Here is a 26,555-nt window from a genome sequence, read left to right as displayed (position 1 = left end):
GACCTATTGCTGGTAGTGCCTCACTCCACTCAACTGTAAGTGTTTTATAAGACAGGCATCCGTAAAAGCTACGTAGAGGTTGAGTAGAATCCAGAAATCACTATTGTAGATTTGTAAGAATCAAGTCTGTGTATTTTTCCAGCTGGCTTAACAAACACTTCTTGTCCTCTTCACTTAAGGAGTCAACATAAGTGCCTTCATTAGTCAACTTCTGGACTGAAGTCTTTGCTTCTTCCAGTATGTTTTCAAGGGATAGCTCTGTGATTGATCCCAGGGCAGCTTTTATTGATGGACAAAGATCTACTGCTGGTGTAGCAGATGCCTGGATGGCATTGTTTAATGACTCAAGTGGTTTCAACAGTAGACTTAAAAGACAGAAAACGGCGATAGTCTTCTTTGAACTTAGTAATAAAAGTAGTACACCAGGCTCTCTACTTGAATCTACCAGGATAGGACAGATCTTTTCCAAAGCCAGTAGTAACTGTTGCAGTAATTTTAAAACAACAGCCAAGAATCGCTCATGAGAAAGCCAGCACGTTTTCCCAGGGTAGACTAATTTTAACTTCAGTCCTAGTGTATCTTCTATTTGTTTCCAAGTCGTCCAGTCATTTTGGACTCTTACTGAAAAAAAAGAGTATAACAAAGCAATTTAAATTTATGGCTTTTTAATGTCTTTTGAAGATTCTGTAGGTTGTACTAGTGCTAGCTGGAGTAGATGGCCTCTGTAGTGTGTGTATAGGAGAGTTTAGGGTTACACTTTTCTGTGACCAAAGCTTGTATTCCACTATGTCTTCCATAGAAGTTTGTAGCTCCATCAAATGCACAAGCAGCCATCTGTTTGCAATTCAATTTACAAACATTTAACTCTTCTAAGATGTCACAGGTGCAGCTGATGTGTCTTCTATAACCTCACATTTAGAATGCATCTACTGGCCTACCATTGACATCAAGATAACATACACAATGACTTGATGCCTATTTGAACTCGTGTATTCATCAGCCATGTATGCACATTTTTTGAATGTGGTGAGAGAGTTCTTCACTCTTTCACCTGCTGAGTCTTTCACTTTGCAATGTATGCTTCTAGACAGTCAGCTGAATTTTTAGCCAAAAGATAGCAAGCACTTGCCAGTTTTGTTCGGAGCCAGTGTCCAACAAGTGACAATGCACTTAACAGTGGCCTCCGGTTTGTAGTGTGTGATATCTCTTGCTTAAATAGAAAGTATGATGCAACAGCAATGTTGGTTCACATAAACTGAGTTGTGACTCCAGCATTCTTTACAGCCTCATTAAGTTCTTCTAAAATTGGCTTTGACAGCGACTGGCTTAAGCCTTTCTGCATGTTGATGCAGTCCAGAGGCATGGTGTTCTGCAGCCTTTTCATGTAGGTTGTCAGTATTGGCTTGGCTGATCGTTCTGGTAAACCAAGCTCCTCCACTTTTATTATATAAATCCATGATATGCCCACATCTTGAATACTGCATGCAGGCCTGGTCATCCCATCTCAAAAAGATATATTTTAATTGGAAAAGGTACCTAGAAGAGCAACAAAAATGATTGGGGTATGGAACAGATTCCATGTAAGGAGAAATTAAGAAGACTGAGATTTTTCAGCTCAGAAAAGAGATGATTAAGAGGGGATATGATGCAGGCCTAGGTTATCCCCCCCTACCCCTCCCACTTGCCTTAGAGAAGGGAAGAATATGGGACCATGACTTTCATATTCATGTACTTAGTAACCCTTTTCTAAACAGGTTTCAGAGTAGCAGCCGTGTTAGTCTGTATTCACAAAAAGAAAAGGAGTACTTGTGGCACCTTAGAGACTAACAAATTTATTTGAGCATAAGTTTTCGTGAGCTACAGCTCACTTCATCGGATGCATTCAGTCTTTTCTAAACTGTATGCTGTATGTGGCCTATTTTAGCTCAATTTGCTTCTCTTTAATAAATATTTAAATATGATGTATTATAGGCCTGCAAACACATGCTGCAGGTCTTAAACACTTCCTTGCCTTAACCCACTTCCTGTATGAAACTAATTAATACTTAGCTGTTACACAGAGCGTGTCCCAGTCAAACTTTGCCTCACCCACCTTGTCTATCATTACAGTTGAGATAATTAGACATGTTGTTAGTAATCTGTTTTATTCCACCAACTTCTGTTGGTGAGAGACACAAGCTTTTGAGCTTATAGAGACGTGCTGTAGAGCTCTGTGTAAACTTGAAAGTCTGTCTCTCGATCCAATATATAACATATTACCTAACCCACCTTGTCTCTCTAATATCCTGGGACCAACATGGATACAATATCACTGTAATGATTTCAAAGAGCGTTTATCACTTCTTCAGCACAGACATACTCATAACACTTCATTGCAGTAAGATGGGTAGTTTGGCACCTTTAACTGTTTGCAAGTGCAATTTAGGTAGAGTCGATGGAAAAATAAAAAACAATTTTAGTAAAAACACTTGAAATCATAAGTTCAAAGTGGACCATTTTTAGATTTCTTGAAGAATGTTGTTTAATTTTTGTATTGAAATGGTTACGGAAATATTTTGGAATATTGGAAAAAATAAGCAGCTGTTTTTTAAAAAAACAAAACAAAAAATGGGTTATATTTCAGTAGGGTTTTTTGGGGGGGAGGAGGTTTATTTGTAAAAATATTTTTTTTGTGAAGTCATAACTTTAATGAAAAGTTTTCTGCTTTTGAATTAATACCATTTTCAACATTTCAATCAAATATTTCATTTGAAAAATTTTGACCATATATATAGTTAGGTTAAATTATGAGTGCAAATAGTCATGGGAGCAAAATTGTGTCCACTTATTTAGGCTGGTAGGTCACATTCACAAATTGGAGGATAGTGGCTGAAGGGTTTAGTGTGATGGCAGAAGTTAAGAGCATAGTAGGAAAGGAGAGCAAATGCACAGGGCAGGATGGTATTGTGCAGAATGTAAATAAATGAAAAATAATTAGGTTTATAGAATTTAGTGGGCTATTGGAAGGATTTGTGGCCTGTTAATCTTTATAATGCAGAATTATTATAGAATTAATTATTTCCATTTCTTTTTGATGTGCAGCAAAATCAGCTGCATTAATGATTATATAAAGCAGTATTCTGCAGACTACTTATGCACCTTCTGATTCACCTACCAGGAATAGATAAATTGCTTCTGGATCTCTTGGAATAAATTGTAGCTCTGATAAATTGGCAAACATTTCTGTTGCTCTGGATTCATCTCCCTCTTTGTTCTGCCTTCTGTCCCCTTTTTGTGCTCTATTTTCTAGCGGGATGTGAACTAGATTGTGGCAAATTTCTCTACTGTTCAAAAAGTATTTCATAGAGCTCCTTGACTAGGCACCAAAAGAGGCTACAAAGAAGAGGAGGGTTCAGTGCCAGCTATATTCAATTGATTGAAGACAGGAAAAACTTTTAGATTGTGTATTGCTGTTACATGAAAAAGGAGATTCCCTGGGTATGTTTGAGACACCTTGGAGCCAGGTGCTGTTATGAATTGCTCCTTTCAGCATTCCTTCACAAGAAGAAAAGGGCCAGTCAGAAGAGATATAATCCTCTTACTAGAGGGAAATTTTTGGCATCTTCATTGGTGCTACTACTTGGCATACAAAGAAATCAGACTGCAACCAGTTAGTCCTGAATTTGTGTATGCAAAAGTCACAAACATTTACAGGCAAAATCTTGTTCCTGCTCCGTATAAATATGTAATGTAGAAACCTAAATAATTCACAGGCATAGATTTGGAAGCTTCCTCTCCATGTACAAACAGCTCACACTTGTTTTCTCTGGGGATGCATAGGACAGATACTGGCTCTTTAGCAACTAAAGATGTTTTAAGTATAGGCATTTTGCATGAAGTAGGCTGTATTATTGATATCCTTTCATCTCTTTCCTTATTTATATATAAAAAGAATTGATTCTGCTCCTTTTACACACAGCTAGTCACAGGTTTCAGAGTAGCAGCCGTGTTAGTCTGTATTCGCAAAAAGAAAAGGAGTACTTGTGGCACCTTAGAGATTAACAAATTTATTAGAGCATAAGCTTTCGTGAGCTACAGCTCACTTCATCGGATGCATTTGGTGGAAAAAACAGAGGAGAGATTTATATACACACACACAGAGAACATGAAACAATGGGTTTATCATACACACTGTAAGGAGAGTGATCACTTAAGATAAGCCATCACCAACAGCAGGGGGGGGAAGGAGGAAAACCTTTCATGGTGACAAGCAGGTAGGCTAATTCCAGCAGGCTAATTCCTGAATTGGAATTAATTTGCAAACTGGATACAATTAACTTAGGCTTGAATAGAGACTGGGAATGGATGAGTCATTACACAAAGTAAAACTATTTCCCCATGGTATTTCTCCCTCCCACCCAACCCCCCACTGTTCCTCTGATATTCTTGTTAACTGCTGGAATTAGCCTACCTGCTTGTCACCATGAAAGGTTTTCCTCCTCCCCCCCCCCCCCCCCCCCCCCGCTGTTGGTGATGGCTTATCTTAAGTGATCACTCTCCTTACAGTGTGTATGATAAACCCATTGTTTCATGTTCTCTGTGTGTGTGTATATAAATCTCTCCTCTGTTTTTTCCATCAAATGCATCCGATGAAGTGAGCTGTAGCTCACGAAAGCTTATGCTCTAATAAATTTGTTAGTCTCTAAGGTGCCACAAGTACTCCTTTTCTTTTTACACAGCTAGTCAGGTATCCTCATCCTCCATCCTACAATTCGCTCAGTTTTACACCTACTTGTTATGTCTTTTTAATATATATTGTAATCTCTGCGGGTCAGGGACTGTATTTTACTACGTTTGTTCATTGCTCTGCACAATGGGGCCCTATTTCTGATTGCTGTTTCTTGGCACTACTAGAATACTAATAAGCTGATTTTTTGGGCCATAAAGTTTTAAAACCAGAGTTAGAGCCTTGTGTTGGACTATTTTCTTGCTCTACATTACTGTCATTTTAAAATAATAAAATTTTGAAAATGGAGAACAAGTGACAACTTTTTAACCTCTCCCTTTTTTCTTTTCTTACAGCCTATAGCTTCTTCTTTCTTCAGGTGAGTACTCTATTTTCCTTTATTTAATCTTGCAACAGCTGGCTGAGAACACCACATGTAACATGCTGCTGGCATTAAAAATTACTCATCTTGTGGTTGAAATCAGTGATTCCAGGATATATTGCCACCATGTTGTATTTAATTTTATATTTTGCTATGTGGGTTACACTCTTTGTTAAGTTATATATTAGAGCCCACTATTACTTTACTATTGAATACTCACCAAATGCATTGTTCAGCACATATCTTCAGCATGTTCAACTTCCATTGGCTTGTCATCACTTTAAAGAAGGTATTGTGTTATCTCAGTCACACACATGTGAAACCCATTAGGGAGCATACTCAGATAATTGCATTAATGGTAATTGCTTCTTAAAATTGATCTCCTGTTAGGAAAACTGTTGAAAATGAACTATTCTAGATCTTGATATCAGCAAAACAGTGCTGCTTTCATTGTAATTGTGTTCCTGTTGGGGGTCAGTTGATAATAAAGTGTTGTGCAAAAAAGGTCTTATTCTTAGGGAAAAGGAGACCTTTAATCTTAACTGACATGGTTTTTGATTGACAAGGTGGGTGTGGAAATGTCTTTTATTGGATCAACTTCTGTGGTGAGAGAGACAAGCTTTCAAGCTTGTACAGATTTTCAGTTCATGCCTGACCTGTTCTCTGAAGGACTTGAAAGTGCAAATTAAAGCAAGTGTGTGTGTGTGTGTGTGTGTGTGTGTGTGTGTGTGTGTGAGAGAGAGAGAGAGAGAGAGAGAGAGAGAGAGAGAGAGAGAGAGAGATTGCACAGTTCTCTTGTTGGCCATGTTATAGTACTTCCATAAAATTGAGTCTGCAATCTCACTCATCATGCTTCTATGTCTGCATTTTAATATTTTGTGTGGGCTCTTGCAAAAGATGGTCTGAACATGATGCACACCATTTTTCTTCAACCTTCTCTTTTCTTACTAATTCTAAGTGGGGATGTTGCAAATGTTTGTTCTCTTTTCCCCATGGATCAGGGACAGGGTGGAAGTATTGCTTTTCACCAAGCTGGATAAAAATTGATGATTTAAGAAAAAAATATTTTTTTTATTTAAATTGGATTATTTTATTTAAATTTAAATACAGGTTTATTTTTCAAAAATTAAATTTGAAATTAACAACCTATGTTAAGGCCTGAATTTATAATCATTTCTATTAAATACAAACAATAATATTAAACAGTACGCGTTAGCTGCCAAGTTTTAAAGAAAGTCATACCACTGAACTGGTGGAAGTCACTGGATAAGCACCTGGCACCAGAGTTTGCTGACATGCTTTGACAGCCGTAGTCTCTTCTGTAGGTACAGAGGGAACATTTTCCTTATTTCAGTTTATTCAAAGAGTTTTGTTCAATGATCAGTTCATTCAAAGTTAAGAAACTAATTGGTAATTGAAAAGCAGGAAAGCTTGTTTTCCTCTTCCCATCTATGAATGAAAACTAGGTGTGAGAGGACTAGATCTACTAATTCTAACATCTTGAAGGACATGGTGACCAGAAACAATCCATTCAATTCACTACTATAGTCAATACTTCCTTTGTTTAATTAATCAATTAGTTTTTAATGCAAAACATGTTTTGATAAACTTTTTTCTTATGTATCCAGCACATTTAAGGTAACGTTTTATGTAATGATAAATATAAAATAAACCTTAAAATGCTATTTTTGTGAACTGAATTGAATTTGAATTTCCATCCAAATAGAGCTTGACACAAATTGAAAATAAAAAAAATCAACCATCTAAATACAAAATGCATCATTCACCATTTTCTAATATAATAAAAATGTAAAAGCTTAACTTACATTTTTTTTCAGATTATGTAATTTCTTCAATATATGTGCATTGATGTAGAGTATCCTCCTGGTTGGCAAAAAGAAAGCTATCTTTAGTTGTAAATCATCAAGTTTTGATGGTTACCAACCACTGAGAATCAACCTTTATTTAGGAAAATAACTTTTCTTTAGGAAAAGTACAAATACAAAACCCAATTAAAATGATTATTTAAATTAACTTTTTCTACTTGCTGATATAAATCATTATTTAAAATGATGACTTAAATTGCTTTGATTTAAATCTATCCACCCTGCTTTGCAGACTTTTCTCATCCCAAAAAGAATTCTCACCAATGTTTGCCTTTTCAACCCTTACCCCTGAAATGAGGAGGGGAATGGCATACTAAATTATCCTGTTGTTCATTAACTAGGAGAGAAAATTCCTGCTGTATTTTCCACTGCATGCATCTGATGAAGTGGGTTTTAGCCCCCGAAAGCTTATGCTCAAATAAATTTGTTAGTCTCTAAGATGCCACAAGTACTCCTCGTTCTTTTTGCTGATACAGACTAATACGGCCACTACTCTGTAACTAGGAGAGAGTGAGAGAAACAAAAGAATATGTGCAGTAATGTGATTGAACCTTGTTTCATGAGTAACAAAAGGATTGGTGATGAAAAATAAAGAGAATAAGATATTCAAGAGTGGCATAAGCCACTTCACTGAGCTACCACATGCTTATTGGTATATCTAGATCATACTTGTTGTTATGGTACTATCTGATGGCCTGCAATGGGCTGTAGGTTTTGATTGAGATTAGTCTCTATATACTACAGCTCTGGGACAAGAAGAGCAAAAATTGAAAAGACAATGAAATAAATCAAAGTGGGCAAAGAAATAAAAGAAGACTGAAATCAAGTTGGCAGTCCAGTTTTTGTCTTATTTACTTTGCCAGATAACTTTCTTTGGGTGCAAGGGAATTAAATTGTCACCCTCCCAAATAAATTTATACTCCCATCCCTAAATCCCTCCTTTGCCACCACACTTGCATGCTGTGTCTTAATCTTGTGGTAGGCAACTTTGTCACACTGCATTTCATTACCAGTACCAGAGTAGTTTCAGAGTAGCAACCGTGTTAGTCTGTATTCGCAAAAAGAAAAGGAGTACTTGTGGCACCTTAGAGACTAACACATTTATTAGAGCATAAGCTTTCGTGAGCTACAGTCTTAGGCTCTGAGTTTGACAGAATTTGATAGCCTGATAACAAAAACAATTGCAGTTGTATGCTTCAAGTACCTCCTTGATAAGAAGCAGTACATCGACTAACAGGGGGAGACTATTTTTACTCTAGCATTATAAGCAAGCATAATATTGTAGTTCTTGATGATGATCATGATGATAATACTTAACTCTAAAAAGAGAAGTGTTCTGCTAAAAATGTGCCTCTCTTGTTGTTCTGATATGAAACAAATTATATTTTTTACTTGAACAAAAATAGAGAAAATGTTTTCTTTAAAAATAAGAATGGATAAATATTTAAAATAATGCCAGCATTGCAACACTATGGAGGGAATGTCTCCAGTTCTTTGACATGTTTATTCTGTATCTGCTAGTACTAATATGAAACTGGAATGATTTTGTATATACTACGTTGGAAAGATATTCAGGGCTACTTGTAAGCATTAAAAGAGATCTGTGCGTTCTTGTATTACGTAAAAAAGTCATATTTGACCTCAAACACAAAAAGGTGTTTTTTTTATTTTTTTTTTTATTTATGAATGAATTGTTACTGAGCAATCAAGGTCCATGCATGTTGGGTTCTGAGAACTGAGTCATGCAAAATTCCTGTTTACTGGAGTTTGGGAAGAATTTGAGAAACATAGATTTGTGCAAATGCACATGGGCTATGAAGTTCCCTAAATTTTCACTGAAAAAGTTCCTTGCATTGTTTCATGTGGATATTGCTTTTGAATACAGTATTTTTATAAAATTTGAAATATTGTATTAACACATGTAAAAGTAAACTACATTAATAGTCTGGCAAAGACACAAAGCTAAAATCATATAGTTTGGCACCTGGCTATGCATAACCATTACTCTAGTTTCTTAATTGACTGGCCTTGCTTTTGTGGGTTTGTTAAAACAATAATGTTAGATTATATATTAGTTTTTTCCAGTACCTCGAGAAAAATGACTTATATTGGTATGAAATTATTCAATTCAGCTAGACTCGACTAGTGATATCTGTGAAAAACCTGAGAAATCTCTATACAATGAAAGAGAGACTGGCCTATGGTTAACTGTAGCAAAGTTAATGAGCAGTGGTAAAATGAATATAATGGATAGAATATCAGCACAGTTGTGTCTGGACTAGGCATGTGTCTAAATAATGTACGAATAGAAGGTATGGTTGGGGGTGGGGGCGGGAAATAAGGTGTTATTTTTTCCTTTTTGTTACTACTTTAACTCTTGATTTGCTCATAAACTATAGTGATGAGGACCATATAAGTATCTAGATAACTCTCACTAAACATTCGATGAATGACTTTAACCACATAAAAAAATCTTAAATACAAAATATACTGACCATAGTTTGACAGATACGGTAGCTACTGTCTGACATGCAGGATTAAAAAAAAAGAGATGCTTTCAGACAGAAACCACAAAGGCAATTCACTCATAAGGAAAACTCAACTGGTTTAGAGAATTAAAAAAAATCTGTCCGTTATAAACACACAGAGTCTGAGTTTTTCAGAGGTGCTGAGCACTTATAACTCCCATTGAAGTCATTGTTTTTTTGTTTTTTTTTATCTGAATGTTGCTGTGATGTGTGTTCTTGAAGTCTGTTGGAGCTACAGGTTCTCGGCATCTCTGAAAATCGGGCCTACGTATACAGTGGAGAGGCACAATTTATTGGTTTTGTTTTTTGTTTGTTTCAGCATATACATATTATCATGTAAACAAATCTTCATGGCCCCATCAAAGTCAATGGGAGTTTTGCCATTGGCTTCAATGGGGCCAGAATTTCACCTTTTCAACGGCTCCTTGCTTTCCTAAATGTGCCGACTTCAGTTTCACCCAGAGACATTATGGGATGGTGTGTGTGTCTCTTAAAACAGAGTGGAAATCCTTCTTCATTGGGCAAACCATATGATAAATACTCCAAAAAAGTTCCAAAGAAGCAGGATTACTGATGAGCCTGAGATGCAAAATTAAAATCCAGATATCAAACTCCTCAGAGTCTGGAATGCTTATGATTCAGAAGATGACTAAGTTGCCTCTGTGCTCTCTTAAAACCTGATTGGTTTATTTAGTCTTCTCGCTGTATGTGAGCCTTCTAACTCTCTAGGTATATGCAACAGTTTACAAAGGCAATCCTGACACTTTCAAGTAAATCTGTTTCCCCAGATTGAATCATAACCTCCCTAACTTGGAGGTGAGCTCCTGGTTTATTTTTTCCTGAAGGTTCAGAAGAGAAAAGCAAGCTTTTAACACTCTGTTAGCACAGTGTTACAAATTTTCTGAAACTTTTCAAATATAAAACACACTCTTCCCTTCCCCTATATATTTTACTGAGGGTACGTCTACACTGTGATGAAAGAGAGGCGGCATGGCCGTGGCTTGCCCAGGTCAGCTAACTTGGATTCACAGGGTGTGGGCTTCCTGGCTATAAAATTGCAGTGTAGACATTTGGGCTCGGGCTAGAGCCCAGGTTCTGAGACCCTACGAGCAGAATGGGTACAGTCAGCTCTGAGACTCCCATGCCGTGGGTTTTTTATCACAGTGTAGACTACCCTAAATTATATAAGGAATACTTACATTGGGAATCAGTCTTGAAATTCAGTTCCATGCTTGTGAATTGTAGGAAATGTCTCAGACCTCTTGGATAGGAATGTCTTTCCAAAGGCCCATCTGAGCAGCTCTTCTAATCTGGAGGCTAGATGCGATAGGACTGGGAGCCAGTCAACTAGAGTAGATTTGAGTGTCCCTGATACTACGCTCATAGCATTATTGAGTTGAGTGTCAAGGAGTTTAGTGTGAGTGCTATGAGATCGTACTGGTCCACAATATTCAGCCGCAGAATATACCAAGGCAGTTGTTGCGGTTCGTGGACTGGAGCCCCATGATGTTCCAGCCATTTTTCTGATAAGGTGATATGAGACCTGACCTTATCATGGATGTTCTCGAGATGTTGTCGAAAGGTCAGACTCCAGTCCAGTGTTACACCAAGATACTTTGGATTGGCTTCGTGGTTGACGCTCTTACTGCAGAACTGCACATCAAGTTTAGTATTAGCCATTTTATTGTTCAGATGGAAAGCAGTTACCATGGTTTTTTTTTTTTTTTTTTTTTTTTTTTGATTAGGCCTAAATTTCCAGCATTCGAAATAATCTGCCATTGTGCTAAGATCTCGGGTTAGGGTGCAGCTGATGGTATAGAGGCTTCTATGCTGAACAGCCAGGGCAATATCATCTGCATACATGAATTTCCTTGACTCCGTCGCTGATGTATCCATAGTGTATAGATTAAAAAGCATTGGGGCCAGGACAGAGCCCTGGGGGATGCCAGAGTTAAGAGTTCTTGGTCTACTGATCTGCTCATTAAGCTTAAAGTGGAGGTCTCCAGTCATTGCCGCCAGGAGGCAGATCGTTTGTTGACAGTGAATTACGAGGAAGACCTTGAGGAGGAGGCCCTGTCTCCAGACAGTGTTGTATGCCGAGGACAGATCAACAAGGGTGATTCCTTTCTTCAGCTTACGTTGGTATCCCGCCTCAATGTTGCGGGTAAGCTAAGATACTTGGTCACAGCAGTTCCCCTTCAGGCGGAATCCTGCCTGCTCCACTGGGAGGATGTATTCAATAATATCAGACAGACGGTAGAGCAGCACCCGTTCCATGAGCTTGCAGGGTGGTGGGGAGTGGGAAGACATTGAGTTTCTTTGATAAAATTGTTCCGCAGCACTGGGCTGCTGTATTCTGACATAAGTTTGGCAGAGAACTACTTTCAGCTGATAGAAGAAAATGAGTCCTATGCTGCGGCATTGGTTCTCAATCACTGCTACCCTGAATGGCAGAGATAAATGAGAAAAGGAAGCCATTAGTTTGTTTAACTTAGCTAAGTGTGTGTATACACATACCTAAGTGTGTGCACACATACACACACTTATACAATTTTATGTCTCTAATATGTAATAGAACTAACTTATTACCTCCCTTTCTTTAATTACATCAAAGCATGTTTTTAGTAAACCGCTATGACTTACTAAGCTGTCAGGTATTTCTACAGCCCTGAAATGATCTCAGTAGAAGATATAAAATGTGGACTCATCGTAAAACTACAAATTATGTGCCATTTAAAAAATTTGAATTATTCTATTGAGAAGGGAAGGGTGAGAAATCTCAGAATTTGAGGAACTGTTACCTAAATCCAAGAGAGTGGTTCTCTAAGGCCCTATCCTGCGAAGGTTAACACACGTGTATAATTTTAAGCACACGACTAGTCCCTTTGAAGTTAATAGGACCAGCCCTTCTTATTATTAATCATATGCATAAGTCTTTGTAGGATCAAGGCCTAGGATTTCACAGAAAATAGGTAGTTTTATTTTATGCTACAAGAAAATAGAGACCTGAAAAGGTACTTTAAATATTTATTGCTTTAATTATATTCTCAGTATTAGAGAATTGCTGCTGCTGTGTTGTTCAAAGTACTGCTCTAACCTGCCACTTGAAATATAAAATGAAATGAATTTCACCCTTGATCCAAAACTTTTTTCTATGTACAATTTTACTATCCATGCATATGCTAATTCATTACTTTCATATTGAAGATGTTCCGTGATGCTATTGCTAACCTGTTTCATCAGAAAAGATTATGAAAACATAGGAAGTTTGATCGCTGTTTAGTTTTCCATGCAATGGGGTTAAAAATATCATTTCATGTAAGTCACAGTGCTTTGCTGAACCTGAAAAAATCTAAAAGGAAGTGCTTATGGTCCTCTAAAGAACAGACTTAAGGGAGCTCTGCTCAACTGAAGCTTTTACATTTTGTCTTTAAAAAATTACTGCTTAATTAGATCTTCATACTTACTGACTCATTTGTTATGTCAGGCTAAGTGAAAGGAAGATGTAATCATTCTGATATGTGAAAATCTATAGTGATGCATGCTAAATTTTTCTATTAAAGGAAAAATAATGAATATATTTTTTTCCAGTTTTTTTGCTAGTTAGGTTGTACAAAGCCAGAGAAATTCGATTTTGCATGGCGAGCTGCATTAAAAACTGCTGAAGATAAAACTCGCTGCCCCAGTGTGGTCCCCTGACCCCTTAGACCTGCAGGCGGGCATGAAATACACATCCTCCGAATTTATGGATTGGAATAGTAACTTCAGCTCTTTCATGCACTATATGTGGGATTCTCAGACACTGAAATCATGCGGTCATGGATCCAGTGGTCTCTCTGCATTTCCCTTAGCACTAAATGGGCCCAGAGGCCCTCCCCTCTTCCCCCATACAGCAGGCTTGTCCATGTTCCTCTCCTCCATATACTCAGACACCGAGACTCAAGTGGTAATCAGGAGCCTTTCAGTTGCCATCTACACCTGAATGAATTTCACTCTTGATCCATAATATGAAATGACAAGTGGGCAAAATGTAATATAACTGAATATCTGGATGATAAGCTTGTCTTAGGCCTTGCCTATACAGAGTTTTGTCGACTAAAGTCATGTCAACACTCAAGAAGCGCTATAATAAAAATCGGTATTGCATGTTCACACTCGCTCCCTTTGTCGGCAGAGCGTGCCCACAGTTGGGTGGATCACGGCGCATCTTTGGACCGGGCTTAGTGTCCCATGATGATATGTTATCTGTCCCAGCATTCCATGGGCTTCCAGCTTTCTTTCACGACATTTTTCAGTGGCCCTTGTTTGCTGTGCACTCTGGCATCTTTGTGAGAAGAGATGGTTTGACGACTGGCCCCCCACTTTCCGGGGTGCCACCTGATATAATGGGGTCCCACTGAACCCACCCATTCTATCAGCCTGGGTTCCCTCACTCTGTCCTGCTGTGCCAGGCCCTCAAGCCTCCTCTAGCATACACACAGGTAGGGCCACACCTAAGGACACAAACACTGAAATCAGCTCTGTTTGGGAAGACTCAGCTAGAGGATTGCCCAGTACTCAAGGGCACACCCAAAATGGTATTGTGTTGCAGTGCAAAGAAATCTGTACAGCGTAAGCTCATGAAAATTGCCCCCTCGCTCAATGTGGAGGAAGATATGCACAGCTTTATACCCCCCTCCCGTTACGAATTGCACAAACTGGGTTTTAGAAAACAAAACAAATTTATTAACTACAAAGGATAGATTTTATGTGACTATAAGGGATAGCAAACAGATCAAAGTAGATTACTGAACAAATAAAGCAAACACGCAAACTAAGCTTAATACACTAAAAAGAAACTGGCTACAAGTAGTAGTTTCTCACCTGAAATTTTGTTTTAAGCAGATTGCAGAGATTCTTGAAGACAAACTTCTTTTGCTTACAGCTTAGAATTCCAGACATTCCTTTCACAGGCCAGACACCTTTTAGCCTGGGTCTAGTTCTTCCCCAGTTCAGTCTTAGGCTTTTTTAGCAGTCATCTTGGGTGGGGATTCAGTGAAGAACTGACCCTGATTAACTCACTCCCCAGCCCTAAATAGGATTTACATATGGTGGGAAGCCTTTGTTTCCTAGTTTGATTCCACACCCCATAAAAAGTGAAAAATACTAGTAGTCCAAGATGGTGTCCAGTACCAGGTGACATGATTACATGACCCTGCAGTGTCAAAGCAATGTCCCAGGAAGCTTTTCAGGAAGGAGGGAGATTAGCATCTTTAAAGACCTATTGTTCTCCCTAATGTTTTATTGACTAAGCAGCCAGACTGATTGTATTTTGTCTGGTGGGTGTTTCCGAGGTACAAACACTTTTGCAATTGATACATAGTCAATATTCCTAACTTCAGTTACCGAAATGATGTATGCATACCAATAGGACAATCAGATTTGGAAAATCCTAACCTTTCCAATGATATCTCACATGACCCATCTTGCATAAAACATATCTTAGTTATGCCATATTCGTATCATAACAATATCTCTATTAAGAATATGGGGCGTGGTGCCACAGATGGATCCTGCACTGCTCTCCTATGCACAGATAACTGTGATTAAGATATCACAGATGGCAGTGCAGTTAATCACGAAATTCCTTACTGAAGAAGACTCCCAGTTGCCTGACAGGCTGTGTGATATGGATAGGAGCAACTTTAGATTGCTTTTGGCATTCATGGGACTGTTGCTTTTGGGCTCAGGAAACAAGCACTGAATGGTGGGATTGGATCATCATGCAGGTCTGGGGTGACGCGCAGTGGCTACAGAATTTTCAGATGCGGAAAGCTTCCTTCCTGGAACTGTGTGTGGAGTTTGCTCCAGCACTACGGTGCAAGGACACAAGAATGAGAGCTGCACTATTGGTAGAGATGCATGTGGCAGTTACTGTGTGGAAGCTGGCGACTCCAGACTAATTCCAGTAGGTAGTGAATCAATTTAGAGTCAGGAAGTCGACCATTGAGGCTGCATTAATGCAAGTGTGCAGGGCAATTTAATTGCATCCTGCTACAAAGGACTGTGACTCTGGGAAATATGTGTGAAATAGTGGACAGCTTTGCAGAAATGGGTTTCCCTAACTGTGGAGGGGCGATAGATGGCATACACATTCCAATTTTGGCACCAGACCACTTTGTAATGGAGTACATCAATAGGAAGCAGGTACTTCTCCATGGTGTTGCAGGTGCTTGTGGATCACCGTAGGCATTTCACTGACATCAACGCAGGGTGGTCAGGAAAGGTGCATCTTCAGGGACACCAGCCAGTATAGAAAGCTACAAGCGGGGACTTTCTTTCCAGACCAGAAGATTACAGTGGAGGATGTTGAAATGCCTGTAGTGATCCAGGGAGACCTGCCATACCCCTTACAATCATGGCTCATGAAACTTGCACGGGAAACCTGGACAGCAGTAAGGAGTGGTTCAACAACAGGCAGGATGACAGTGGAGTGTGCCGAGTGTGCCTTTGGCAGATTAAAGACATGCTGACAATGCCTTTATGGCAGGTTAGACCTCAATGACCATAATATTACTATGGTTACAGCTGCTGTTGTACGTTGCATAATCTTTATGAAGCTAAGGGTGAAAGGTTTGCTCAGGGGTGGAGTATTGAGGCAGAGACCACTTGGCTGCTGATTTTGAGCAGCCAGATACCAGGGCTTAGCAGAGGGGCCCAGAGGGGGGCAATTTGAATCAGGGAGGCTTTGAGGCAACACTTTGAAAATGAGAACCAGTAATGTATTCTCTGTGATTGGTGTTGCAATGTTACATTACATGTAGTTTTCATGGAACAATGGTGAAATTTGGGGCCTTACATTCCAGTAAGCAAATGATTGAACTGCCTGTGTATGTATTGGTAGTGCTTGCATCTCAATTTTGTAGGAAACAAATAAAGATGTGACCATTCAAAAACTTTGCTTTTATTGCACAAGAAACAACACACACACGTGTGCATGCATGCACACAAAGATGCTTGGTGGGAAAGGAGGTACCAGGGAAGGGCAGACTTTCAGAGCTGTGTGTAGGTCCATCTATCATTTTGAAAGTTGTCTGAGGAGTGGAGTACAGGAGAAAGTGAGAAGTCCCAGAAAGTGGAAAGGACTGCGCAGGTGGAGTTGGGGAGCAGGGGGCACAGAAAAGAGTTCTGAATGTGCTGCAAGAGAGGGTGGGCATGCATCTGCTCAGTCTGCAGCATTATTAACTACTTCAGAATCTGCATTTGCTCCTCTCACTTTAATTATCCATTCAGTAGCGTCCTTAACAAACTCCTGATTTTCTTTTCTGTCTTGCCTTTTGGCTTCCCTCCATTCCTTGCGTTCCCTTTTCTCTGCATTGGAGAAATGCTGTACCTCCCAGAGTATGTCGTATTTGCTCTGGTTTGGGTGCTTTCTTATCTGGCAGAGTGTGGTGTGGTCCTCAAGGCCACATCTGCTGAAGCACAAGGAAGAATGCACAGAAGCATGATAAAGTTACGCACAGTATTGAAACATTTCAGTAAAATACACCTCTGGTAACATAACAGTCGCTTTCTGATTGACCCTTGGCAGGCACACAACTTGGCGAACATCCAAAGCATGGCGAGTGTTGGCTTGGGGTGGGGGTAGGGTGACCAGACAGCAGGTATGAAAAATTGGGATGGGGGTAGGGAGTAATAGGCACCTATATAACAGTAAGCCCCAAATATCGGGACTGTCCCTATAAAATCAGGACATCTGGTCACCCTAGGGGGGAGGGGAACGCTCTACATGGGGAAAAAGCACGCCACATGTGTTGCTGTGCTGGCAAGTAGGGAGAAAAATTCTAAAATCTCCCACACTTTTCCATGGGTGGGGGTCATTGTAGCTGATATCTCACTGCTGAAGGTAAACAGATAAGCGAGATTACATCTACTACACGCTTGTGGCTTCTGTCCTCGTCCCTATGCTGCTCGCCTGTGTGCCACAAGTGATTGCCAAATGGTGCAGGAAAGTTTCCTACAATGGGGGAAGGAACGAAGCAGCTCTGCCAAGGAACCTTTTGCAAAGGATTGCCGAGTACCTCCAGGAAACTTTCCTAGAGATTTCTCTGGAGGATTCCCGTGAGATCTCGGTGTGCATCAATACCCTGTTCCATCATACCGATTAGGTACACAGGGAAATGTCTAGCTCACAGAAACGCAGCCAGCCTTGTACATTTCTACACCCTGAACCCACCTCGCCACTACACAAACCACAGGGACTTATCAGGCATCTCCTCTCCTGCTTCTTGCTTGCCAGAGAGCAACTGCTGAGACTGGCTAGACACCTCCAGAGTGGTGAACTGTTCCTGGTTGCCTGCCCCACCGGACCACCCCGCTGGGAGTTCCACATCATCGTCTAACTCCACCTCTTCATCAATGACTTCATACTCCAGGTTAGGTCCTCTTTCCGCCACCTCCAGGCTCGCCAAAGTATCCACGGGGTTCTTGGCGGTGGAGGTGGATCGTCACCGAGGATAGCGTCCAGCTCCTTATAGAACCGGCAGGTCTTAAGTGCAGCACCAGAGCAACAGTTTGCCTCCCTCGCCATATGGTACGCCTACCTCAGCGCCTTTATCTTTGCTCTGCACTGCCGTGTGTCCCAATCATAGCTTTTTTACACGAGCCTTATGAAATCTGCCCGTAGGTATCAAAATTTCAACACCGCAAGAGCAACTGGGACTGCAAAGCCTCCTCTCCCCATAAACTGAGCAGATCCAGCAGCTCTGAGCAGGAGAGCATTTGCTGCAATAAGCTGTCACGGTCACCTGGGAAAAGGCAATGAGACCTCTCCATGCTGAGCCAAGAGGAAATGGAATTTCAAAATTTCCCGAGGCTTTTAAAGGGGAGGGATGGTTGGTTGTTTACCTGGCTCCAGGCAGGGCCATCCCTAGCTAATCTGGGGCCCTACATAGCCCTCCCACAGGGGTGTGTGTGTGTGAGGCCCCAGTCTTGTGTGGGGAGGGAGCGGGGGGGGCTGCTCCCAGGCCTCCGTGGGGGGCAGGAGGGCTGGCTTGGGGGAAAGGTGGGAACCACCTCCCAGCACTCACTGGCGGCGTGGCTGGGGCCAGAGAGTGCAGGCCCGGCACTGCTGCAGACCTCAGATGAGTGGGGGTGGGGCTGGGGCAGAGCAGGGGCAGGAAGAGGCGGGGCTGGGGCAGGGAAAGGACAGGGTGGGAAGAGCCAGAGCAGGGGCTGGAGCTGCGCAGGGCACCAGGAAATTTGGTGCCCCAAATTTCCTGGTGCCCTACACAGTTGTGTACTTTGCGTATGGGTAAGGACGGCCCTGGCTACAGGGCAGTGGAGTTCAAACTGCTGACCAGCACTGTCAGGATGGCCATTGTGGGACACCTCTTGGAGGCCAATTAAAGCGATAAAATCAAGCGTGGTGCTAACACTGGCACTTTGTTGACCAAAATTTTGTGCAAAAAGCCTTATGTCTCTTGTTGGAATGGTTTTATTTTGTCGCCAAAACAGGTATTTTTGCCGCCAAAAGTTGCATCGTAGTGTGTATGCATTTGCTGTTTTGTCGACAAAGTTCTTTAGTGTAGACAAGGTCTTAAATTCACCGAAGTGTGTATTTTTGCATTGTAAATTGGGAGCTTTGTGGCCCACAAACAGGTTTTTCTTATCTGTGTTGCTTAGTAAGTAGAAACAGATGGCTCTGGCAGAAACAGATTTCTTGTCCGCTTCCATTATAAGTTGGTGCCATAATTCACATCGAGACAGAGCAAACTGGAAATCTAAAAAGTAGTTCGAATTTAAGCTGCCCCACCAGGAAACAGGAAATCAGTCCTAGAAGGCTCAATGAGATGCTAAGCGCTCTCCTCTCCCAATGACTTTTGTGGTATTTGATGGTACTCAGTTCTTCACAGGATGGAGCACTAAATATACTTACCAGATAGATAAATTCTCCCCTTATAGCAGAAGATGTTTTTTTTTTTAACAGTTAAATATTTGTATAGACGTTTTTAATTGTGGAAAGATAAAAACGAAGTTCTTGGTACTGATGATTTTCTTTTCCTCGTTCTTGGTATAGATGTAATGCTCTGTAAAATACTGAACATATCTGAGAGGTTACTGTTAAGAATTAGGTCCCTTTGCTCCTCATTGGGGAAAAGTATGAAAGGGAGCAAATAAGAAGTAAAATAGGATGACAAATGCACCAAAATGCAAGAAGTGCCAATGAGAAATGACTCTCCTTATCTTAACTTTGTGACTTTGTCCTGACCCGTAACTATTTCACATTTGGTGACAATGTATACCTTCAAATCAGCGGCACTGCGATGGGTACCCGCATGGCCCCACAGTATGCCAACATTTTTATGGCTGACTTAGAACAACGCTTCCTCAGCTCTCGTCCCCTAATGCCCCTACTCTACTTGCGCTACATTGATGACATCTTCATCATCTGGACCCATGGAAAAGAAGCTCTTGAGGAATTCCACCATGATTTCAACAATTTCCATCCCACCATCAACCTCAGCCTGGAGCAGTCCACACAAGAGATCCACTTCCTGGACACTACGGTGCTAATAAGCGATGGTCACATAAACACCACCCTATATCGGAAACCTACTGACCGCTATTCCTACCTACATGCCTCTAGCTTTCATCCAGATCATACCACTCGATCCATTGTCTACAGCCAAGCTCTATGATGTAACCGCATTTGCTCCAACCCCTCAGACAGAGACAAACACCTACAAGATCTCTATCATGCATTCCTACAACTACAATACCCACCTGCTGAAGTGAAGAAACAGATTGACAGAGCCAGAAGAGTACCCAGAAGTCACCTACTACAGGACAGGCCCAACAAAGAAAACAACAGAACGCCACTAGCCATCACCTTCAGCCCCCAACTAAAACCTCTCCAACGCATCATCAAGGATCTACAACCTATCCTGAAGGACGAGCCATCGCTCTCTCAGATCTTGGGAGACAGACCAGTCCTTGCTTACAGACAGCCCCCCAATCTGAAGCAAATACTCACCAGCAACCACACACCACACAACAGAACCACTAGCCCAGGAACCTATCCTTGCAACAAAGCCCGTTGCCAACTCTGTCCACATATCTATTCAGGGGATACCATCATAGGGCCTAATCACATCAGCCACACTATCAGAGGCTCGTTCACCTGCGCATCTACCAATGTGATATATGCCATCATGTGCCAGCAATGCCCCTCTGCCATGTACATTGGCCAAACTGGACAGTCTCTACGTAAAAGAATGAATGGACACAAATCAGACGTCAAGGATTATAACATTCAAAAACCAGTTGGAGAACACTTCAATCTCTCTGGTCACTCGATCACAGACCTAAGAGTGGCTATACTTCAACAAAAAAGCTTCAAAAACAGACTCCAAGGAGAGACTGCTGAATTGGAATTAATTTGCAAACTGGATACAATTAACTTAGGCTTGAATAGAGACTGGGAATGGATGAGTCATTACACAAAGTAAAACTATTTCCCCATGGTATTTCTCCCTCCCACCCCACCCCCCACTGTTCCTCTGATATTCTTGTTAACTGCTGGAATTAGCCTACCTGCTTGTCACCATGAAAGGTTTTCCTCCTTCCCCCCTCCCCCCCCCCCCCCCGCTGTTGGTGATGGCTTATCTTAAGTGATCACTCTCCTTACAGTGTGTATGATAAACCCATTGTTTCATGTTCTCTGTGTGTGTGTATATAAATCTCTCCTCTGTTTTTTCCACCAAATGCATCCGATGAAGTGAGCTGTAGCTCACGAAAGCTTATGCTCTAATAAATTTGTTAGTCTCTAAGGTGCCACAAGTACTCCTTTTCTTTTTGCAAATACAGACTAACATGGCTGCTACTCTGAAATCTCCTTATCTTGTCTTGGTAGTGCACAGCAGCCCCTCACCCCTACCCCAGCCAATTCTACTTAATTTGGCAAGAGAGAATATGGGTAGACATGGTGTCAAACTAAGGGGTTTGTTTTGTTTTCTTTTCGGAAGGGGTTTGGCTACATTACATGAATGTCTAAGCTAAAAGTTTGTCATGCAGGTCATCTGAAGCAGATGCCAATCAACCTTGACACCACACAAGAGAATCATGTATTCTCTTCGTGCTACATTTTACAGAAAAGCCTAATTAAATAATATTAGGGAATACCTGAAATAGATTGGAACTATCTCTCTCTTTCTCTCCCCCCCTCCACCATATAAAGGGAAGCTTTCTTTGAATTAGGAACCCAACTTGACAGAGCTCAGAGAAGGAAATTAATTAATTAATTAGAACCTTTACAAAATTGAATTCCTATGGGTTATGGAAAAGTATGCTGGTGAATGATTTCATATAGAATATACTTTTAAGACTAGTTAAACCTGCTTGTGGCCGAGATTCCTCCAAAACATGTTTCTATTATATTCTTACAGATCTATTAATCAGATGCAATTTTTCTAATTTTCCTTCAGGAAGATATTCACTAAGTATAATATAATAAAATCTGCAGACATATCTCCACTGTTAAAATGATCAACACCCCCCACAACACACCTTTCAAGATCCATGGGTCTTACACATGCCTATCACAACATGTGGTGTCCCTCCTCCAGTACGCTGTACCCAATAACTATGTGGGTGAAACCATGCGGTCACAATGCTATTGAACGAAATCATGCAGGAAAATGATGAGAGATAAAAACACCACATCACCTGTGGGAGAACACTTTTCACCAAGTGATAACTCTACATCTGACCTATCAGTCTTTATCTTCAAAGGAAACCTGCACAACTAGCCTGAGAGCTTAATTTCATAACTTTGCTGGAGACTAAGAATAATGGACTGAATAGAAACACTGGATTTATGACTTATTACACCAATATATAACCCATTAACAACCCTCCTCCTGCTGTTTCCCCCCTTTCCTTTCACCCATGTGACTGAAGGAGTGTTAACAGGCCACTTCTCCTCGAATGGTCCCTTGAAATATGGGTTAACTGCTTATGCTAAACAATCTATACTACCTTGTATTTAACTGTGGATCTCTCTCTCCAACTGCATTTGTGGATTTTTGTAGTGCATATTGTAGCAGCATTAAACAATGGGGATTTTAAATATCCTAAGTTTAAAAACACACATGCTGCTCTGAACAAGTAGCACAAATAAATCGACCCAGTCTTACTGTCACCAGCTTGTCCTTGTAAAGCATTTAAAAATGATAAACAACAAAAAAAAAAAACCTCAACACAATCAGCCAAACAATAAACAAAATAAATGAGATATTTGTTGTACTCTGTACTTTGCCAAACATGATAGTCATACCAGTGGGTGAGGTTTCTTTAAATCAGTGTATGTTTGGGCAAATCTTTCCTAATTATAATGATCATTTTCATGGCAAAGTAAAACTAGATTGCAAAGTAAATGTTTAAAATCAAATTTACACAAGTTAAGAGAGAAGGTACTATACATCTGGGGTTGGGCTTGGGTTATGGGGGAATGCAAATATCAGTTACAAGGTTCACAAGGTACATACATATCACATAACCAGCATAGATGCAGATTGGGGTGTGGGAGTTTTTAAAGCGTCAGTGGATAAAGTGGGCTCAGGTGTGCCACCCATGGAATGTATTAAGAGTCCAAGTCAGTATTGGTGTAGAGAATAAGTACATGGGTGGGGTGTGTCCCTCGGTTCGTCAGGGAAGGATAGTACAGAAATTACAAATCCAGTTGTATATGTGCATTCAAGAAACAGGTCTGTTTATGTTTGAATTGGATAGTGCCAGGGTCAGTCAGTCCTTCTGCAGCAGCACATTGTAGATTATTCCAGAATTTATAATGAATTATAAACCTTTTGTCACTGTGCCTCGGTGGGTCACAGCTGAGAATAATAGCCCTCTGACCCCCACCTCTTCCAGCACCTCTGGTGGTAATATCAATGATATAAATCAGGGGCCTCGAAGTCCCAGCCCATGGGCCATCTGCGGCCTGAGAACCTCCCCCCTGCAGCCCGCAGAGGAGGACCCATGCAGCTATACTGCCAGCTCGGTTGGCTGCAGGTGCCGCCCCACCCACCCCATAGCTCCCATTGGCTGGGGGAGAGGGACAGAGATACCATCACTAGTCGCCGGGCAGAGTCAGCCATGGAGGCAGCATCATTAGTTGCCAGGCAGAGTCAGCCATGGAGGCAGCTGCCAGAGGAGGAAATGGCCTGCTGGGGCCATGTGCCGTGTCTGGGGAGCGCGTGAGCTCACTCTCTTCACCACTCTCCAAGCTTTTCTGGCTGCGCTCACATGTTCTTAGTAGCACAGTGGTGGCAGCTACTGCTGTCACCTCTACCACTTTGACCAGTGTTAGTGCAGCACGTTAAATGTTTGTGTTGTTATTTTGCCATGTTGCCAAAATATTCCTGAGCAAGCTAGAGAAGATGGTATAGTGATTTTTAACAGCAATGATGACTTTTGTCAGCAGAAGCTGAATGTAATTTCGTGGAATTACTTCTGTAACCCCTGCCAAAGGCCTGCAGCACACCATAGAAGTGTGAGAGTTTATCAGGGAATAGGTCACAATAATGGAAAATGTTAGTTACTACAAGCTCCCCCTTTAATAGTGAGCCTATTAAATAGAAATAGAGATATTTCCTTGGCCTTATTTTAATCTTAATTTTCATTATAGACTGAATTTCATGCCCTAAGATTATTTTAAACATCAGGCAGCTGCAGTAAATAGGTCTTCTCAACTGTGTGGACTCCATACAAAATCTAAAACAAGCATAAGAGCTGAGAATGCAAGTGGAGCTGGAAAACAGAAACTCAGCCACTAGAAACAGAATAATGTGTCAGGCATGTCGGTCATCCCATATACTGGGAATTCTGGTGCAAAATAAGATTTATTTACGCTCTTCGTATAGCTGTTAATGCCTACTACTGCTTAGCGGTGTGGGAGGAGAACCTTTAATTTCAAACCTCTCTCAAAGTTTAGGGCCTAACCTTCAGAGGAGCTGACTTGGAGTTGCTCAACATCTTGAAAATTGGGCTCTAATCAGCATTTATGATGTGAGGATCAGTTGGAGCTAAGGGTGAGGCGAGGAAATGAAACAGAGAGGCTAAAAATGCCATTGGGAGTGGAAAGAGGAAATCCAGCTGAGCTGAGAACACATACAACTGCTACTTTATAGAGGCCATGGAGATTCAGGGTTCTGGAGCCCAGTGTGTGAAAAGAGAGGTACAGCAGGTCAATGAAGCTTATGCAGCATCTCTGAGGGCGGAGTCCTGAGAAAGAGACTAGTATATGTGGGGCAAAGCAGCCAAGGGAACAGTCAGATATCTGTTTCTAATAAACAGAAGGGAGACAGTTCTCTTGAGTAAACCCACCACTCTGACTTTCAAAGTACTCCTTTCTTTAAATTTAAATCTAGGGATTTTGTAGTATGCTGTTTCCTTACCATGTTCCAATGCTGTAGGCTCTTTTACTGTTTTCAGCTACCATTTAAAGAACTTCCGCTATCGGGAGAAGGATGGAAAGCAAAGAGTGGGAATTCCTAATCTGTGATTTTAAACTTGCTTGCAGTTCTCTCTTCTCCCCCACTTCTGAGCATGTTGCCTCATCACTGGCCTCCTGACTGATTTGCTTTCTTTTACTCAAGGCAAGTTAAACACAGAAGTGCCAAAAGTAAAATGTCTGTCTCCCAAGACCAGCAATGATCATCTTGCCTGATGAGTCATTTTTGGCCCTGTCAAGGTTCCTTCCCCACTCTGAACTCTAGGGTACAGATGTGGTGACCTGCATGAAAGACCCCCTAAGCTTATTCTTATCAGCTTAGGTTAAAAACTTCCCCAAGGTACAAACTTTGCCTTGTCCTTGAACCGTATGCTGCCACCACCAAGTGTCTTACACAAAGACCAGGGAAAGAGCCCACTTGGAGACATCTTCCCCCAAAATATCCCCCCAAACCATACACCCCCTTTCCTGGGGAAGGCTTGATAAGAATCCTCACCAATTTGTACAGGTGAACACAAACCCAAACCCTTGGCTCTTAAGAACAATGAAAAAGCAATCAGGTTCTTAAAAGAAGAATTTTAATGGAAGAAAAAGTAAAAGAATCACCTCTGTAAAATCAGGATGGTAAATACTTTACAGGGTAATCGGATTCAAAACATAGAGAATCCCTCTAGGCAAAACCTTAAGTTACAAAAAGACACAAAAATAGGAATATACATTCCATTCAGCACAACTTATTTTATCAGCCATTTAAACAAAACAGAAACTAATCCATATCTAACTAGATTGCTTATTAACTCTTTACAGGAGTTCTGACCTGCGTTCCTGCTCTGATCCCGGCAAAAGCAACACACAGACAGAGAGAGCCTTTGTTTCTCCCTCCCCGCTTTGAAAGTATCTTGTCTCCTCATTGATCATTTTGGTCAGGTGCCAGAGAGGTTATCCTAACTTCTTAACCCTTTACAGGTGAAAGGGTTTTTCCTCTGGCCAGGAGGGATTTAAAGGTGTTTACCTTTCCCTTTATATTTATGACTGGCCCCTTGAAAAAAAATTTTGTTTGTGTATTTCTAGTGCCAGTGGGATTTTTTTTTAAATTGCATATAGTCACTGAATGCATACTGTAATGTATTATTAGCTAATTGAGAGAGTCATTTACTATGGATGTAGAATTAGTATGCTAAATTAAAATGTCATCTCAGCTGAACACATTGTAAAAGGTGGGGGGGAATAACATAATTTCTTTTGTTTTCTTTTGTAGCTTTTGTTTCGTTAGCTTGAGGAATAAGGGATTTCCAAAAGGGGTCACTAAGTAACATGGGTTAAATAATGCTCTTGGGAGCTCATAAATAAGCTGCACAACTTTATATATTTTTGCTTCTGATGCTTTGAAACAAACATTTCAATGGAGTTCTAGAAAGGAGCAAGCGTGGGTTGTGTATTTATTAATCCCTACGTGAAACTACCACACGTTACAGAAATAACACAGCATAACTGAGCAATACAACCAAAAAAAGTGGAGGATAGAACTTATCAAGGAGCATAGAGCAGCTGTGAAGCTGGTCAA

General features: G+C 40.8%; 1 protein-coding gene across 5 annotated transcripts in view; it reads left to right on the top strand.

Annotated features, from left to right (window-relative positions):
* The window catches only part of PTPRE (protein tyrosine phosphatase receptor type E), a 285,775-nt gene that overhangs the window by 67,113 nt on the left and 192,107 nt on the right, over positions 1-26,555 (top strand). For all 5 annotated transcript variants that reach the window (XM_038409873.2, XM_043519350.1, XM_038409868.2 and 2 more), the window contains exon 2: positions 5,062-5,084. Coding sequence is in view for 3 of the 5 variants with exons in the window: in XM_038409868.2 (XP_038265796.1) it covers positions 5,062-5,084 (23 nt within the window). In the remaining 2 variants the exon portion in view is untranslated. The remainder of the gene's footprint in view (positions 1-5,061; positions 5,085-26,555) is intronic.

Source organism: Dermochelys coriacea, chromosome 7 (assembly GCF_009764565.3).
Source record: "Dermochelys coriacea isolate rDerCor1 chromosome 7, rDerCor1.pri.v4, whole genome shotgun sequence".
In the NCBI taxonomy this organism is placed as follows: Eukaryota; Metazoa; Chordata; order Testudines; family Dermochelyidae; genus Dermochelys; species Dermochelys coriacea.
This window is presented reverse-complemented; position numbering and strand designations above follow the sequence as displayed.